Here is a 17,463-nt window from a genome sequence, read left to right as displayed (position 1 = left end):
ATATATATATGATATGATTATACATTAAATAAGGATTGCGATTAATTTCTATGTAAATGATCCGGAATATTGAAAGGATGTCAAGATGATATATATGGCGATATCTCGCATTAATGAAACAGAAGTTTGGAAGCATACATTCGAAGTTGCTGACTTCAGTGTATCAAATTGTAAGCTAGACGTTTCTTTCGAAATCCTCTTCTAAATCTCAATGTGATCATTTCAATAAGATTTTCTTTTGTGATTATAATAAATTAAAGATGAATAATACTTAAAGTTTCAACTTTGAAATTTTGAATCATGTCCTTCAAGGATACTTTGATCGAAGAGGATGGCTTCGGATTTGTGCCAAGGCCACGTGGTACGGTATCGTCAAAATTAAGCGAGATTGTCAGAAGGTATTGCAAGATTATTATTACATACACGGAGGAAAAAGTTTAACTTGTGTCTGTAATTATTAATCATTTTATTGGAAATTAAGCACAGCTAAACATTTTAAAGAAGAAACATTTTTACTTTATAAAATTTGAATAAAAATTTTTACAAGAATAAACAGATTAAATAATTCAAAAAATTACTTTCAATTTTTATTTAACTGATAACTTATTCTGAACGTTACGTCTTACAGATATACTCTGACAAATAAAAACAAGGGAATTGTTCGTTTGATATCTTGGGGTGCTAGCATTCAGTCGATCAAAATTCCCAATCGAGATGGAAAACTGGCTGATGTTGTTTTAGGATTTGATGATATGGATGGTAATGTATACATATAGACATATAAAATTTTTTTTGGAATAAACGTACATTTTTTGAAGAATATAATATCAACTATTTATATTTCAAGTTCGATTTTTTACCATTGTCGCTAATATAATTAGGATATCTGAAGAACAGATATATGGGAAGCATCATCGGCCGCGTTGCCGATCACATTCCGATGCATCTCAGCAACATGATTTATCCTTCGACAATTGGCGACGAGACTAAAAACGATCATCTTAATGACGGCATGGTCGCGTTCGACAATGTTAATTGGCATTCGCAGATAGTGAACAATCGAGTGGTAGGATGTAACACATTCTCTCTAAAACCGATCGCAAGAAGTTATCAAAAATTATTGTGTTTTATATTGTATTCCTTGACGAGGTGATGTCGCATTTGAGTCGAGCCGATAGCGAGGGCTATCCCGGTGACGTGTTAACGCAAGTTAAGTACACCTGGACGGACGATAATCAGCTTCACATTAATATTCGCGCGACCAGCACAAAATCTACCCGCATCAATGTCACTAATTACTGTTTATTCAATCTCGCTGGACACGTAAGAATTAAAGAGCTTTGATTTCATCGAGATTAATAGTTTTTATCTGGTAGAAAACATTTCAAAATTTCTTCGATACATAACAAATTATATATGTATATTTAAATTGTACTTTTTTTACAGCTTAAACTTTAAATACCTGACAATAATTTTCTTAAATCAAGAAAATAAATATTGTGTTAATTTAGAGAATTTTTGGAATGTAGAAATTTTATACATTTTCTTTTCCAGGCATTTACGCCATTTCAAAAAGCTGAAAATTAAAAATTTGCAATTTAGAAAAAAGCAGAAATCAGAAAATTTAGATTTAAAAGTTCAAATTTATTTTGCGACCAATATCATTTCATTTGAATCTTTTTTTGAGACGATATCAAAATGATTCGATTGTAGGGCACCGGTTCGAAGGAATTGAAAAAACATCTTTTCATCGTCAATGCCGACAGCTGGATTTTCATGAACGTTAAGAATCACTTGCCAATCGGTATTATATCTCCGGTCGATTGTACACCCTTCGAACTGCGTTTACCAGTTCAGTTGAATCAACGTCGATTATTCGACATACCGGGTGGCGGTTACAATCACAATTTGTGCATTAATAGTCCCAGTTGCTGGTGTTACCGTTTTCACGCACGGTAATCCGTTTAGCTTTATTCCTATCTACTCGTACATCTTTTTCAATCAGTTTTTTTTTCGTCGATGTATTAACTTAGAATACTGCATCCCACTTCCGGACGATTTCTGGAAGTCTACTCGAATCATCCTGGCTTGCGAGTCTATACGGGCAATAAGTTGCCGGATTCCGAATGCGTTTATCCTCCTGATTTGAAGGATCACGAATGGGGAGGCTGCCAGGAAGCGCAAATTAATTCTTTAGAATTGGTAAGATTGTGTCACGTTTTAAATCTGCTCCGATAAAACAAATTTCTTTGTTTAAAAGGCTTTAAAGCCTGAGTTTTTTTCTAAAATTCATAATGTTGTTACTTTACTTTAAAATAAAAGAATATATTTTTCGAGAGTTATTGAAGATATTACATATTTTGAATAGACGAAGAAAGTCGCGAAGACAGAAGCGATGGAGATTTATGGTAAGGAGGGTATTCCTTATCGCCGCCATGGCGGCTTTGCTTTATCGCCCCAAAATTATCCTAACGCTGTTAATGTCAAGTATTTTCCATCCTGCATGCTGTATCCCGGAAAGATCTACGTGCACGACATGACTTACAAGTTCGGGGTGCTTTCCAAAGATTGACGTCTTTTTCTATCTCGATTTATCAATGATTTTCCTTTATATATAAAAAAAAAAAATACATTTTTCAAACATGAATTTTTGCGTTCCAAATTCTTGAATATAAAACAATGATTTAGATGTATTAAAAGTTGGCTATATGTAAATGCGACGGAGACTTAAAAATATTTGAAGATTTAAGACAAATGTCATTCTTCTATGAGAAAGAAATAGAAGCCGTTTTAAATAAACTTTATTCACATCCTTAAATATATATAATACCAATCTTGGCATGTTCTTTAGTATTATACATAATTAAAATCGTTACTATGTATAAGCACGAAGTAATGACGTATAATCAAGCAATCGTATATATCGGTGTATCTACGAAATTTTCTTTGAAATTTCAGCGCAACAAAATGTACTGATTTTGTACATAAAACTACATTCGTGCCACATTTCTCTCTACCGAGCTAAAATTTATAAATATATAAAGCTACATTTGTTTCTGTTTACACGTGCGTTCGTTCGCTTAAAGCTATGTATAATAATCTAGCGTTTGTACATCTCTAACTACTACTTCTAATCAAATCGTATTATGTAACAAGTATAGGCAGTAAATCGAGAAAACGCTTTTACACGTTCTTGACGACGCGCAAAGAGTTGCTGGAGCATCTCATTTCGGCTCTTATCAATGAATTGTTATTAAAAATTGTTTTGACACGCGCGCGAATCTCACGTAAGTCAGCGAATGTAAAAATCTGACGATTATCGAAAAAGGTAAGGTACTCGATTGGTTACATTGGCAGTGTAAATGTATCAAACACTGTTGGAAAATTTTGTTTTCTTGTTAAAAAATATGCTGGTTAAAATTTTTGTGTTAAATATTTAACACATTTGTGTGTTAATTTAACATATTGCTGTTGTCTTAAGTGAACCCAAGTGTTAAATTATTAAAACAACTAAAAAAAAAGTATAAAAATAACACAACGGGCACATATTTTTAATTTTACACAATAGATATGTTTCGTATTATTAGTTACAGGATTTATCTGTTAAAATTTACTATTAAAAAAAAAATGTTGATTTTATTCTACAATAAGAGTGAAAGTGACTACAGACCGTTAATAAAATTTTTCCAAGTTTATTTTATCTTAGTTAATTTTATCATTAAATATATATTGATTCTACATAAAACTTATTTTAAATTATTATAAGATTTGCATTTAAAATTTGTGTTGAAATATTAACACAGTATTAGTGTCACCATTTAACATATTCATATTATGTCAAATTAACACAAAAATTTGTATGGATCGTTTGGGACATGCAATATATGTTAAATTTAAGTCAAATTTTCTAACAGTGAAGATATCGTAGATAAATTGGCAGTCGTAAATAACTGTTATATTCCTTGTAAATAAAACATTTATTATCTGGCAGTTAAATAATGCGATTTATGCGCGAGTGAACACAAAAGATTTAAGGCGCTCAACGTTCCTCTGTATTTCATCGAATCACGTTGGACCATTTTAAAAATTAGCTCAACGGAAGACGTATATATATCTTGCTTTTTACAGACCCCTTCCGTAATTCACGCTCCTTCCATGTTGGCCTTCCTGGTGCTTTTAATACTTTACCGTAGCTTGAATTAATTCGCAAAGAATTGACTAAAAGAAAAAGCGTAACGCGCAGTGTCGGGCAGTGTGTTTTCTCACGCAATTCGATTATCCTTTATCCTTCCATTGATCTCATTCCACGACTATGAGATGGACTGTGAGTGTCAGCGGTTTCTCCCATTCCGTTCTCATCGCCGTCGTGTTTTCGGGACGACCGTGAATCACTATGTCAAATTCGCCCGGGTTTTTCAGCCGGTGCCGGAAGTGCAAGGCGGAAACGCCGCGGTCTCTGACGATCTCGAAGTGTCCGTCGTCGTTGCCCCGCGCGATGATGTAATTCATTTCCTCGCCCTGTGAGACGATAATAATAATTGCAACTTATTTTAAATTGAAATTACTTAAAGGAAAAATCTTAACGTTATCCGAAATCTTCTTTTAAAAATTACCTTGATAGCGGATTGCAATTTAATGATCCGTGTGCGATGCCTCGTTTGACGTAGATTAATCTTAAGCACGTGCTCCATTCCATGATGATGCCTCTTCGGTCTTTCGGAGTTTCGACGTTTCTTCGTTATTCTGTTTCTCCTCGTCTTCGTCTCTTCGCCGTCAGATTTATCTCTAGTGCCTCTTCTGTGTCGCCCATTTCCGTTTATCTAATTCAGAGACGCGTTTAAATCTCATTTATTCCGCGATCAAAAAAGTAGATGTACAAACCTTGCAGGAGAAACATCCTTCCGTGGAAATCGTCTTGTCGTCGGCTGACGGTATGTGATAAGAATCAGGATTGATTTGGAAAATCGGCACGTTGCCAATATCTTCGTCGTAGCGCCCTTGAGACAAGGGATTAATCGTAGACAGACAGTGACCCTGCAGAAAATTTTTAATATATATATTCTTATATTTTTATTCTTGAGACGTTTTAAACGCAGCTTGTTTCGTTCTCTTATGGGAACGTGCAATACGATTGGAGAACAAACCTGTCCTATTCGCTGATAACCGGTGGGACAGCCGCAAATAAATCCGCTGGCTCCGTTTGGAGTGCATCCGAAGGCGCAGGGACTGCCAAAACATCCGACACTTACCTTTTGAGAGAGAGAGAAAAAAAATACGAAGTAAAACATCTCCATATTTTTTAGAAATTGGAATGAAAAGGGATTTAACAAATTCGCGAATGCAATACCTGCACGCAGATCGCTAGATTGTTATCGAATTGATAACCGTTCGGACAACCGCATTTGTAACCGCCAATTGTATTGATGCAGGTACTGTCACCGCATGGCGACTCGTTGCATTCATTCTCATCCATGCACTGGTTGTAATAAATGTGCTGGACAAAGCCATCCGGGCATCCGCAGCGGTAACTGCCCATAAAATTCTGAAAGAATTACAGATTCTGAGAACAATGGTTTTCTTAAAGAAGGTGGATTTTTTCTTGGAATTTTCTTTAGGAGGTAGTTTATTTTTTCTAAAGAGGTAGTCTTTTCTAAAACGGGAGTTCTAAGGCAGTAAATAAAACGGTCATTATTATTTGGTCAGTATTATATAAGAGTCCTAAAGTATATAATATAATGGTCATTATTGCGCTTACCTGACAACCGTGTTCGCAACTGGCATCGTCGGCGCATTCATTGTGATCGGTGCAAAAACGCCCAGTATGGTCCAACTTGAAGCCTCTGGGACAGAGACATTGGAAGCTGCCGAGGGTATTAACACACTTGCCAGGTTTCGGGCAAACACCTGGTTGCTCGCATTCATTTATGTCTGCAAAAAAAATATGTTACAAGAAGCACATGAAAGAAGATTATTTCATAATGCATAACGAAAAAATATATCCAATTATATATTCACATTAATTGCTGTTACAATTAAACAAAAAAAAAATAATTAAGAAATTGGTAGGCAAACCATGACATGCGTCGCCTTGTTGGTTGTAGCCTTCCTGGCAGCCGCAAGTGTAACTTCCTGGAGTATTTATGCAATTCTGCTGGCACAGGTGATTCCCGGTCGCGCATTCGTCGAGGTCCCTACAGCTGGTACCGTCGGGATTCAAGATGAAACCGGACGGGCACGAGCAGATGAAACTGCCCTCGGTGTTTTGGCAATTGTACTTGCACGGCTTCGGCGTTGACTCGCATTCGTTAATATCTGGCGCGATACCATATAGTTCAGTTTAGTTCAGTTCTTTAATAATTATCATATATTTGAACAATCGCAGAGAAGAGCTTACCGATACATTGAATGCCAGATTTGTCGGCTTTGTAACCTTTATTGCAGATGCATCTGTAGGAGCCTAGAGTGTTAATGCACAGACCGTTTCTGCAAAGGTCGGGTATAGTCTTGCACTCGTCGATGTCTGAAAATTTATATCGATAAAGATTCTCTTAATGGACCACAAATACAAATACATAACAAGAAAAATAAAATATCGCAGTATACCTTGTCCGTTGACTGAGAACCCTTTGTCCAGGCAGAGCTCGTTGTAATTGTCGGAATCCCTCGACGGACAGATTTCGCAATGCGGTCCCCATGCGGCTCCCATGGTGCAACAACAATCCGCCTTAGTGACCGTCCGCAGTTCCGACGTTCTGGCGGTGCATCTGCCACCGATTGTTTGCAGGAAACAATAACCGACCCTGCGATCTGATTATACAGAAACACGAAACTGTGAGAGAAACTATATCTTTCTAATATTTTTATTTAATCGCGCGCTTCTCATACCGATACACGATTTCCCGTCCAAGCTCTGCTCGAAACCGTCGTGACATAGACACTGGTAGCTCCCCTCCAAGTTGACGCAACGGCCGTGTTGACAGAGACCGGAATTGATGGCGCATTCATTGATGTCCTTGCACTCGTCCGCCATTCCTATCTTCTGGTAACCGGGCGGACAGATGCATATGAAGGTGCCGATGAGATTTTTGCACTGGAATCTGCAATCGTTCGCCGGTGTCGTGCATTCGTCGACGTCTGGAAATTTAATTTATAAAGCGCGCAGAGTTTAATTCAATTTAATTTTAATTTTAATTGAATTTAATAACACATTTTTTTCTTAATTACCTACGCAATGGCGGCCGTCGGGCGCCAAAGTGTAACCATACGGACAGATACAACGGAAGGAACCCGGCGCGTTGTGACACCGGAATGCGCACTGATTGCCCATTTCAAGGCACTCGTTCACGTCCTCGCAGACTTGATTGGCACCCGGCGCGAAACCGTCGTTACACGAACATTCGAAGCCGCCGTCGATGTTGCGGCAAGTGCCGTTGCCGCAAATGTTCTGCATGCCCAGGCATTCGTTGTGATCCACGCAACGCCTCCCGGTTTCGTCCAAAACGTATCCGGTCGGGCACTCGCATCGGAATGAGCCATCCGTGTTGATACATTCGCCGCCGAGACAGGCGTCCGGCATGAACAGACACTCATTCAGATCGATCCCAGTGTCATCCCGTCCTGGTCCTTCCGGGCACAGCCTCTTAAATTCCTCTGGATAAATGAAATTATATTTTTTTTTTTTTTCTAAATATTTATATCTTTTATACATGAATTATATATACTATCCGACAATGAGTCATTTTGTTTTTTTTCTAGTGGGATAAATGTAGGAGTGGGGATACCTATCCTATGTTCCTCGTATGAGTATCCCCACCCCTACGTTCACCTCGCTAGGGGAACGAAACAAATCATTGTCGGGTAGTATAATGGGTACTTATAATGCAAACAATTTTCTTGATATAAAAAAAATTAATAAAACTTGTACGACAGATTTGCGATAAAAAAATCTAATTAATTCTACGCTTATTAAATTAAATTTTTGATTAATTGGAGTTAATTTAATTAAAATTAAATTCAAATTTTATTTTTGTTGAGAGAAACAGTTTGTTTAGTTCAGTTTTGGGGGAAAATATCCTTTACCGCTAGCTTCCGGCGGACATTGCTCGCAGTAGCGGCCCCAAGCCTTGCCCATCGTGCAGCAGCAGTGCTTCTTGGTCACCCCACCTTCCCGCGGGAGGGTGCACTGACCTCGTCTGTAGCTGTCATAGCATTGCTCTTCCCTCACGTCGATGCATCTAAGCGAGTTCGGTTTGTCGCTCAACTGATACCCGACCGGACATTCGCAGATCACACCGCCCTCCGTATTGATGCATCGACCATTTTCGCAAATGTCTTGCGTCTCCACACATTCGTCCACATCTGCAGGATAAACAAAATGTAAATCGTATTAACAAGAGCTACGTATGATATGAGATAATGAATATGATTTTATGATTTCAAAGTTGTAAACGGACCGACGCATCTTCTCCTGGTATGATCCAGCTCGTATCCTGGTGGACAGCTACATATATAAGATCCCATTAGGTTTTGACATTTTCCGGGAGGCGGACACAATCCCGGTATCTGCAACAATTCGAAAATATTAATTTTAGAAGAGCGCAAGTTGATATATGTAAACATATTATAAATGTTTTCTGTCAGAATCTCTTCTGTCAAATCACGACGTACCTCGTGACACTCGTCGATGTCGCGACAGTGCTGGCCATCCTGAGCCAATACATAACCGTCCGCGCATTCGCAGACAAAGCCACCGATCGTGTTTCGGCATCGACCATTGCGACATAAAAACGGCATTATTCGACACTCGTTGATGTCTAAAATGAGTTTTTGTATAATCAAGATATATATGAGGGACCGATACTTATCAAAAAAAATTGCGATATTAAAAAGTATAAAGAGATGAAGAACCATTAGCTGTCAAACCCACCCGCGCAATCGTTATTCGGACTGAGTTTGAATCCCTGATAACATTGGCACTTATAGGAGCCCAGAGTGTTGATACAAGTGCCGTTGTTGCATATATTCGGATTGCGCTGGCACTCGTCAATATCAACGCAGTTGTCTCGGTCGCGGGTCAACGTGAACCCGGCATGGCAGACGCATTGAAAGCCACCTTGCAGGTTGCTACACGCGCCGTTGCTGCAAATCCCTGGTCGCTCATAACACTCATCAATATCGACGCAATCGCGCTGGCCGGGACCGAGTTTGTAACCAGCCGGACACACGCATTCGAAATAGCCCTGCTGATTAATACACTGAGCGTTTCCGCTACAGGGATTCGGTATCTAAAAAAAATGACATAAATACATTATTGACGAGTATTATTCGATATTATCGAGAAAATATATATCGACAAATATTATTATATTTTACTTTTATAATAATTCCCAATGCTGCTTTTAAATATCGAGGAGAAATGAAGAGTTGGAGATTTCTTTTCGCGATTAAATTAAGATACAGTTAAGCTTTTTCAAATTTTGTTGAAAGTCGCACCTGTAAACATTCATTCTCGTCGATGCATTGATGAGAATCTTGATCGTAGACGTAGCCGCGCTCACATTGACACTCGAAGCTACCGGGAGTGTTCATGCACCGGCCGTGGGTGCACATGGTCGGCATCAGGGCGCATTCGTCGATCTCCTCGGAGTGATTCGTGATCGGGTTCATGATCTGACCAGGCACCAGTCCGCATAGAATCTCATGTTCGCCTGCGAAGGGGAACCGTACGATTGATTTCGATCATCTCGAGATATAGGAAAATCGCTCGAATATTTATTACTTACGAGTTCTCTCGTCGGGACATTTCTCGCAAAGACTACCCCATGCGGCTCCCATGGAGCAGCAGCACAACATTTTTGTCTGCGGCTGCACCATGGTATTAAGACAATGTCCGGAATCGTAGGTAAGATAACAGGGTTCCTTCCTCATATCGACGCATTCCTCTAAGAAGACAAACATATTACAATTACGTCTTATAATTTCGAGAGAGATTTAGAATTTCATTTTATATATTTATATAAAATACATATATTTTAATATGTAATATATATAAATAATATTATATATTATTTTAGATTAATATATATATAATAGATATAATATTATATATTATTTAATATTAATATATACAATATTTTATATATTTATATAAAAAATTGTGTATTTATATAAATACACAATTTTTTCGCGTTAATATAGCGTTACCAAGTAATAATATAATAAATTCAACGATAAAATGAAATGAGAAATGAATATCAAGTACATATTTTTTTTAAATTATTTAGTTGTGTATGTACTGACTTCCTCCAGGCATCGCCATGTATCCTTCGGGGCACTCGCAATGATATTTTCCTTGGTCATTGATGCAGTATCCAACGCCGCATATCCGTGGATGTAATGCGCATTCGTTAATGTCTGCAATATATATATATATTTTTTTTTTTTTTTAATATTGAAACGTGAATCAATAATCCAAAAAATTTAATATTTAAAAGAAGATTTGTACAAGAGAGAGAATATAAATAAAGCGTTAGGGATTATAAATTATATAAACCGGAGTATATAATTTCCGAATCGTTTGTTTCTATTACCGATACAGCTGGTCTTGGAATCGTCCAGGATGAAGCCTTCGTTGCACGAGCACATGAAACTACCGAACGTGTTAGTGCAGTGTCCGTTCTGACAGATATTCTCGTGCTCCACGCACTCGTTGATGTCCTCCAGAATGACAGTTACACGATTCGGTCTGTATCCTGGCCCGCTGGGACACAGTTGATCGTATTCCTTCGTACCAGCCCGCGGACATTCCTCGCAACCGGTGCCCCAGGCAGTGCCGATGCTGCAGCAACATGTCGCTTTTGTCACCGACGATGCTACTTCAAAGATGCACTGGGGCTTTCCGGTGCCATGCTCGTAGCCCGTGAAGCAAAGCGACTCGCGTCTATCTGTGTGAGCAATAGCAAGTCAGACATAGACAAAAAGGGTATTTGGAAAATAAAAATATTTACGTAAGCTATTTTATCAGATTTCTAAAAATCGATAAATCTAATAACGTTTCAATTTATTATAAATCTAAAAGTTATCAGAACTCAGAAAATAAAAAGATGTAATAATTTTCCGATTTTAAATGCATCAAAAAGTTATATTAGAATTCCAATATTTTAGAGAAATCTACACTAAAAGTAATTTTTTCTTTTTCAATCAAATAAATACATTTTGTTAATTTTTTTTTTTTTATTAAATAAATATATACTTTGTTTCCAAAAATGTTTTGTTATACAAAACATAAATAAATACATTATTAGTTGCATATAATAAAAGTTATAATTTCCAAAATGAATTATTTAAAATTTTAATATAAAAAAATATTTATTTGAAGATAAAAAATTATTCATTACAATAAAAAAAAACACCTGTGTTTTTGAAAAAAGCAACTTAAAATTGAGAAATGTTTCTTTAAAGAAAGTAATTTAATATAATAAATATTAAAAAAATTTAATATAATTTTTTTATTTGCAAATAAAAGTATACTCTGCTTTTATTTTATATATATTTTACTAATTCAAATATATATTTGCTGCTTGATTGAAATAACTAATTCCTGCAAGTGTTTAAATAAACGATTTTTTTTTAATAAAAAAAAAAATTTTTTTGGGTTTAGTACATTTTTTTTAGTATAGAATCTTAAATGATTCTACCTACCAACGCAGGCATTCCCAGCTTCCACTAGCTCGTGATGCGGCGGGCATCTGCAGATATATTTGCCTTGTATGTTGATGCAAGTGCCGTACTGGCAGGATTGCGGGCTCTCACACTCGTCTACGTCGGTGCAGTTGCCGCCGGAATTGTCCAGTTTGTAGCCTTCGTTGCACTCGCAACGGAACATGCCGAAGATGTTCTCGCAGCGACCGTAGACGCATAGATTGTTAAACATTTCGCATTCATTAATATCCACGCACGCCTGTTCGCTACGCTCGTCCGGATGCATGAAGCCCATTTCGCACTCGCATCGATACGCGCCCGGATAATTCAGGCAGTGTCCGTTTTCGCAGAGCGTGCTGTCCTCTGCGCACTCGTCGATGTCCTTGCAGTTGTAACCGTCGCCGCGAAAACCGGCGTCGCACACGCACTGCAAGCATCGCCGATTAAACATTTAAATTTAGATCTGACAGGCCGTGCAATAAACATGTTTGTAGTGTAAGATAAATTCTCGAGCAGAGAGAAAGAATATCCGGGGCTCCCTAGCAGGACTCGATCCTAGGATCCTTAACAACACAAATGTCCAAAGGACATCCAGAAGACATCCAGAGCATGTCCTGCGAAGAACATCCTCTGGATGTCCTCTGGATGACTTCTGGATATCATCTGGATGTCCTCTGGACATGTGTATTGTTAGGGATCTTATTCTCAGCTGGTTGGTACTTTGCTACTGAGCTACGCACTGTCCCATGCCACTGTGTTCCTCCTGCTTGGTTATCTATATTCTTCTTTATTTCTTACAGTAGTTCAACGGTGAGCCGCAATAAGCGAATCGCGGGAGTCTTCGAGATACATACCTTGAAGGAACCTTCGGTGTTGATGCAGTGAGCATTGGAGTCGCAGCCGCCATTGTTGGTAGAGCACTCGTTGATATCCCAGCACTCGATCCCGTTCCCGGTAAAACCATCATGGCACGTGCATACGTACGAGCCCTGGGTGTTCTGACACTCGGCGAATTCGCTGCAAGAGTAAGCGTTCAGTCGGCATTCGTCGTCGTCGGTGCACGCCGGTCCTTCCGCTGGCTTCACCGAGTAGCCTTCCTCGCAACGGCAGTTGAAGGATCCAATCGTATTGTAGCACTCGCCGTATCCGCATATCTGCGGCTGCATCACGCACTCGTCGACATCTGACAATTTAATAATATTGTAGACGATTATATATATCTAATTTTAATATAACAAAACAGTAATGTGGATACAAGGAGAATTTACCTATACAGGATATACCGTCTCTTCCGGGCAAGAGGCCATTTGTGCAATTACATGCGTAGCCACCCGGTACATTTCTGCATTTACCTCCATTGCAGATTCGAGGGTTCTCCGTGCATTCGTCCACGTCCACACAGGTACGTCCGTCCAGATTTAAAGCGTAACCGGTGCTGTCACAAGAGAAATCATTATTCTTTTTATGATTCTCGAGATTTTAATTGTAAATATATCAAGTTAACATTAAGCTTAGATTTTCTAAGAAAAAAATATAATGATCCTTCACCGGCAGGAGCAAGAGAAGCTGCCCGGCGTATTCAGACAAATGTCCTCACAACCGCCGTTGCTGATCGCGCACTCGTTAATATCCTCGCAATGGGACCTGAGGCCCGTTTGCTGATAGCCATCATCGCAGATGCACTGATAAGTGCCCATCATGTTCTCACAAACGCCGTTCGAGCATATACCGCTGGTCCTCGAGCACTCGTCGATATCTTTGCAGGTCTGCTTGTCGGGGCCTAGTTCGTGTCCCGGAGGGCACTGACAGCTAAAGCTTCCTTCGGTGTTGATGCAAGTACCGCCACGACACAGACCCGGCGTCTCCTCGCATTCGTTTATGTCTGAATAGAGAAATATTTCGCGTTATCCCGGAAAAAAGATATCTTTAGATTTGATAGATCTTAATGAAACTTTCCTCTTATGCCTTACCCATGCAAATCTTCATAATGTCATTGCTGCGATAACCAGGGGTACAGTCGCACTGAAAATTGCCGGGTGTATTTCTGCAGGTACCGTTACCGCAAACACCACGCATGATCTCGCATTCGTCGATATCTGCATAGAATTAAAAGTTTAAATTAATTCATTATTTCTATATATTAATTAATTAGTTTCTCTCGATTAGCATCTTATTCTTCTGAAATCTCTTTCTCGGGATGGTATAGGAATTAAAAATAGATCTAAATCTCCTTACACCATATAGCTCAGGACACCGAAAAAAAATTTCTCTCTAAAATTCAAAAACCTCTTGCAAAATCCGGAAATTTTTTTTTTAGATATCACCTACCGTTACACTTTACACCGTGCTCATCAAGGGCGAACCCCTGATTGCATCTACAGCTGTAACTGCCGATCGTGTTTTTGCATCTGCCGTTCAGACACATTCCCGGAAATTCGACGCACTCGTTAATGTCCTGACGCTCAGTAAAGCCGTCTCCCCGTGGGCATAGTTCCGCGTGGGCCGGTGTGCCCACCTTGGGGCACAATTCGCATTTCTCGCTGCCCCAGGCTCGGCCCACGGAGCAACAGCAGAGGCTTTTGGAGAAATGGCCCTCTACGGGATTGGTGCACTGGCCGTGACGATAATCCAAGAAACACGCTTCCTGCCTAGTATCGATACAAGTGGTGTCTGAAACCGGGAAACAAAGAGTTGAACGTTCGAAAAATATCTATTCTATCGTTCAAAAATATATATTTTTTTCGATTTTTGGGAGAGAAACGGAGAGCGACGAGTATCCGTAATAATTCGTCGCCAACTAGCTTACGCGTCGCGTCTAGGGTGAGGCCGGGTGGACACTCGCAACGGTACGAGCCATCCGTGTTGACGCAGGTACCGCCGCCCTTGCAGATCCCGCTGTTGAGCTCGCACTCGTTGATGTCGGCGCAATCTTTGCCGTCTACCTTCGCGTAACCTTTTGAACACTCGCAGAAGGAATGCTCGCAAGGCTCACACGGGCTGCCCCAGGCTACCCCGACCGAGCAGCAGCACTCGGAACGTAAAGCCACTCTTGGCAAATTGTTCTCGCATCGACCATCCACCATCTTGGTCCAGCACGAACCCTTTCGATTGTCTAAAACCAAAGAGAGTCAGGAAGAAGTCCGTCTATAGTTATTTTATTTTTATCTATCGATTATTCCGTTCTCATTTAGAAAAAATTAGATAAATTTTAAGAAAAAATTAATTTTTTGATGTTTCTTACTCCGGCAAATGTAACCGGTATTATCGAGAACGTAACCCGGGGAACACTCGCATTCGTAAGCTCCCAGAGTATTGATGCACACGCCATTGAAACACACGTCTGGTCCTAACTCCTCGCACTCGTCCACGTCCTCGCACATTTGATTCTGCGTGTTGTATCTCATACCCGTCGGGCAAATACACTGAGGGTGAAATCACGCAGTTGGCAATTACGAATTTACGTTCCAAAAATGTGAAATTAATTTGAAACACATATATAACGTATCGAAAAAATTTTAAAAATATATATATACATATACATATATAATTAATTAACACAATAATTAATATATTTATAAAAGATATATATATATATATTTTAAATATTATATATTAATTATTAAAAATATATATATACATATACATATATAATTAATTAACACAATAATTAATATATTTATAAAAGATATATATATATATATTTTAAATATTATATATTAATTATTAAAAATATATATATACATATACATATATAATTAATTAACACAATAATTAATATATTTATAAAAGATATATATATATATATTTTAAATATTATATATTAATTATTAAAAATATATATATACATATACATATATAATTAATTAACACAATAATTAATATATTTATAAAAGATATATATATATATATTTTAAATATTATATATTAATTATTAAAAATATATATATACATATACATATATAATTAATTAACACAATAATTAATATATTTATAAAAGATATATATATATATATTTTAAATATTATATATTAATTATTAAAAATATATATATACATATACATATATAATTAATTAACACAATAATTAATATATTTATAAAAGATATATATATATATATTTTAAATATTATATATTAATTATTAAAAATATATATATACATATACATATATAATTAATTAACACAATAATTAATATATTTATAAAAGATATATATATATATATTTTAAATATTATATATTAATTATTAAAAATATATATATACATATACATATATAATTAATTAACACAATAATTAATATATTTATAAAAGATATATATATATATATTTTAAATATTATATATTAATTATTAAAAATATATATATACATATACATATATAATTAATTAACACAATAATTAATATATTTATAAAAGATATATATATATATAATATTTAATAACAGAATATAATATTAATATATATAATCTAATAATAGACAATCTATATATACATATAATCATATAATTAATATACTTAGTAAATAATTTGCTTGCCTGGAAACTACCGGGTGTGTTTCTACATTGACCACCACTGCACAAAGAATCCTCCAGCTCGCACTCGTTGATATCGCTGCATATCTTTCCTGTCGCATCAACCTCATATCCATTGTCGCAGATGCACCGATACGTCCCCATAAGATTCTCGCATCCACCATTGATGCAAATATTAGGGTTCTGGGCGCACTCGTTGATGTCTGTTAATAATATCCGTTAACTCTTAAAAAATTATTCACCGAATCGAAACGGAGAAGATCTCAATTTTATTAAAATGTTTCGCAAAATTTATGGGAATCTCTTTATATGTACTTTGGATTTTTGAGACTTTTAAAATATTATAGTTTCTTTTGGCAAAACTTCGAAGAACTTGTATTTTCGAGGGAAGCATCCGTTTATTTACCATCGCCGTTGTAAGTCATTCCGCCACCGTGTGGGCACAGGGCTTCGAACTCCCGGGTGCCCGGAAGCGGGCAGGGTTGGCACGTGCTACCCCAGCCTAACGGCTGGCCCAGGATCACCGTGCAGCAACAACAGCTAGATTTTGTCACGGCGGTTGAAGTCGGGTTGGAGCACTGGCCGTCTCTGTACTGCGAATAGCACAGATCTCTTCTCGTATCTGACCAGCGCAGAATCATCCGATAGAAATTTAATTTTTCATTAAACAAAATTAATTTTTATTTTATCAAACAAATCAGTATATTTTAATTATTTTAATTTATATTATTAGGTGTACAACTTTGCTTCCGCCGTTTTTTCCCCGAAATTCGAGGCTTTATTGTAAAAAACTTTTATGATTCTTATGATTCAAAGTATTGTCCATCGCTGGCCACTACTTTCTCCCATCTTTCGGGCAGCGTACGAATCCCGCGTTGAAAAAACTGGTCATCTTTTAAAGCGACCCACGGATCGATCCAATTTCTTACTTCTTCATAAGACCAGAAGTGCTGGTCAACCAGGCCGTGTGCCATTGATCGAAACAACTGATAGTCAGAGGGAGCAACGTCTGGAGAATACGGCGGGTGGGGTAGGACTTCCCATTTCAACGTTTCCAAGTATGTCTTGACCACTTTCGCAACATGGGATCGAGCATTGTCATGCTGCAAAATCACTTTATCGTGTCTCTCGTTGTATTGCGGCCGATTGTCTTTTAATGCTCGGCTCAAACGCATTAACTGCGTTCGATAACGATCGCCTGTGATTGTTTCAGTCGGTTTTAACAGCTCATAA

The 17,463-nt window shown here is 37.6% G+C and overlaps 2 protein-coding genes across 4 annotated transcripts in view; one reads left to right on the top strand and one right to left on the bottom strand.

Moving 5' to 3' along the window:
* The first annotated feature begins 300 nt into the window (after positions 1-300).
* LOC115242673 (aldose 1-epimerase-like) lies at positions 301-2,572 on the top strand. Its single transcript, XM_029819153.1, has 7 exons — positions 301-398; positions 629-759; positions 882-1,066; positions 1,150-1,323; positions 1,714-1,955; positions 2,034-2,217; positions 2,369-2,572. The coding sequence occupies exons 1-7, from the start codon at positions 301-303 to the stop codon at positions 2,570-2,572; spliced, it is 1,218 nt and encodes a 405-aa protein (XP_029675013.1).
* A 213-nt stretch (positions 2,573-2,785) lies between these two features.
* LOC115242605 (fibrillin-2-like) overlaps positions 2,786-17,463 on the bottom strand; it is a 40,533-nt gene continuing 25,855 nt past the window's right edge. For 2 of the 3 annotated variants that reach the window (XM_029819025.1, XM_029819040.1), the window contains 29 exons: positions 16,637-16,852; positions 16,234-16,433; positions 14,942-15,122; positions 14,507-14,812; positions 14,029-14,370; positions 13,671-13,796; positions 13,249-13,582; positions 12,969-13,135; positions 12,555-12,883; positions 11,701-12,127; positions 10,590-10,943; positions 10,300-10,413; positions 9,783-9,941; positions 9,493-9,707; positions 8,927-9,284; positions 8,668-8,813; positions 8,454-8,562; positions 8,080-8,358; positions 7,225-7,650; positions 6,886-7,134; positions 6,604-6,807; positions 6,395-6,520; positions 6,073-6,312; positions 5,756-5,928; positions 5,348-5,542; positions 5,145-5,249; positions 4,882-5,034; positions 4,614-4,820; positions 2,786-4,518 (listed from right to left, as the gene is read on the bottom strand). In XM_029819025.1, the coding sequence (XP_029674885.1) occupies positions 4,300-4,518; positions 4,614-4,820; positions 4,882-5,034; positions 5,145-5,249; positions 5,348-5,542; positions 5,756-5,928; positions 6,073-6,312; positions 6,395-6,520; positions 6,604-6,807; positions 6,886-7,134; positions 7,225-7,650; positions 8,080-8,358; positions 8,454-8,562; positions 8,668-8,813; positions 8,927-9,284; positions 9,493-9,707; positions 9,783-9,941; positions 10,300-10,413; positions 10,590-10,943; positions 11,701-12,127; positions 12,555-12,883; positions 12,969-13,135; positions 13,249-13,582; positions 13,671-13,796; positions 14,029-14,370; positions 14,507-14,812; positions 14,942-15,122; positions 16,234-16,433; positions 16,637-16,852 (6,659 nt within the window). In that variant the 3' untranslated portion in view covers positions 2,786-4,299. The remainder of the gene's footprint in view (positions 4,519-4,613; positions 4,821-4,881; positions 5,035-5,144; positions 5,250-5,347; positions 5,543-5,755; positions 5,929-6,072; positions 6,313-6,394; positions 6,521-6,603; positions 6,808-6,885; positions 7,135-7,224; positions 7,651-8,079; positions 8,359-8,453; positions 8,563-8,667; positions 8,814-8,926; positions 9,285-9,492; positions 9,708-9,782; positions 9,942-10,299; positions 10,414-10,589; positions 10,944-11,700; positions 12,128-12,554; positions 12,884-12,968; positions 13,136-13,248; positions 13,583-13,670; positions 13,797-14,028; positions 14,371-14,506; positions 14,813-14,941; positions 15,123-16,233; positions 16,434-16,636; positions 16,853-17,463) is intronic. The other variant, XM_029819033.1, reaches the window with a different exon arrangement.

The sequence above is a fragment of the Formica exsecta genome, unplaced genomic scaffold (genome assembly GCF_003651465.1).
Source record: "Formica exsecta isolate Colony F162 unplaced genomic scaffold, ASM365146v1 scaffold120, whole genome shotgun sequence".
NCBI classification, from domain to species: domain Eukaryota; kingdom Metazoa; phylum Arthropoda; class Insecta; order Hymenoptera; family Formicidae; genus Formica; species Formica exsecta.
This window is presented reverse-complemented; position numbering and strand designations above follow the sequence as displayed.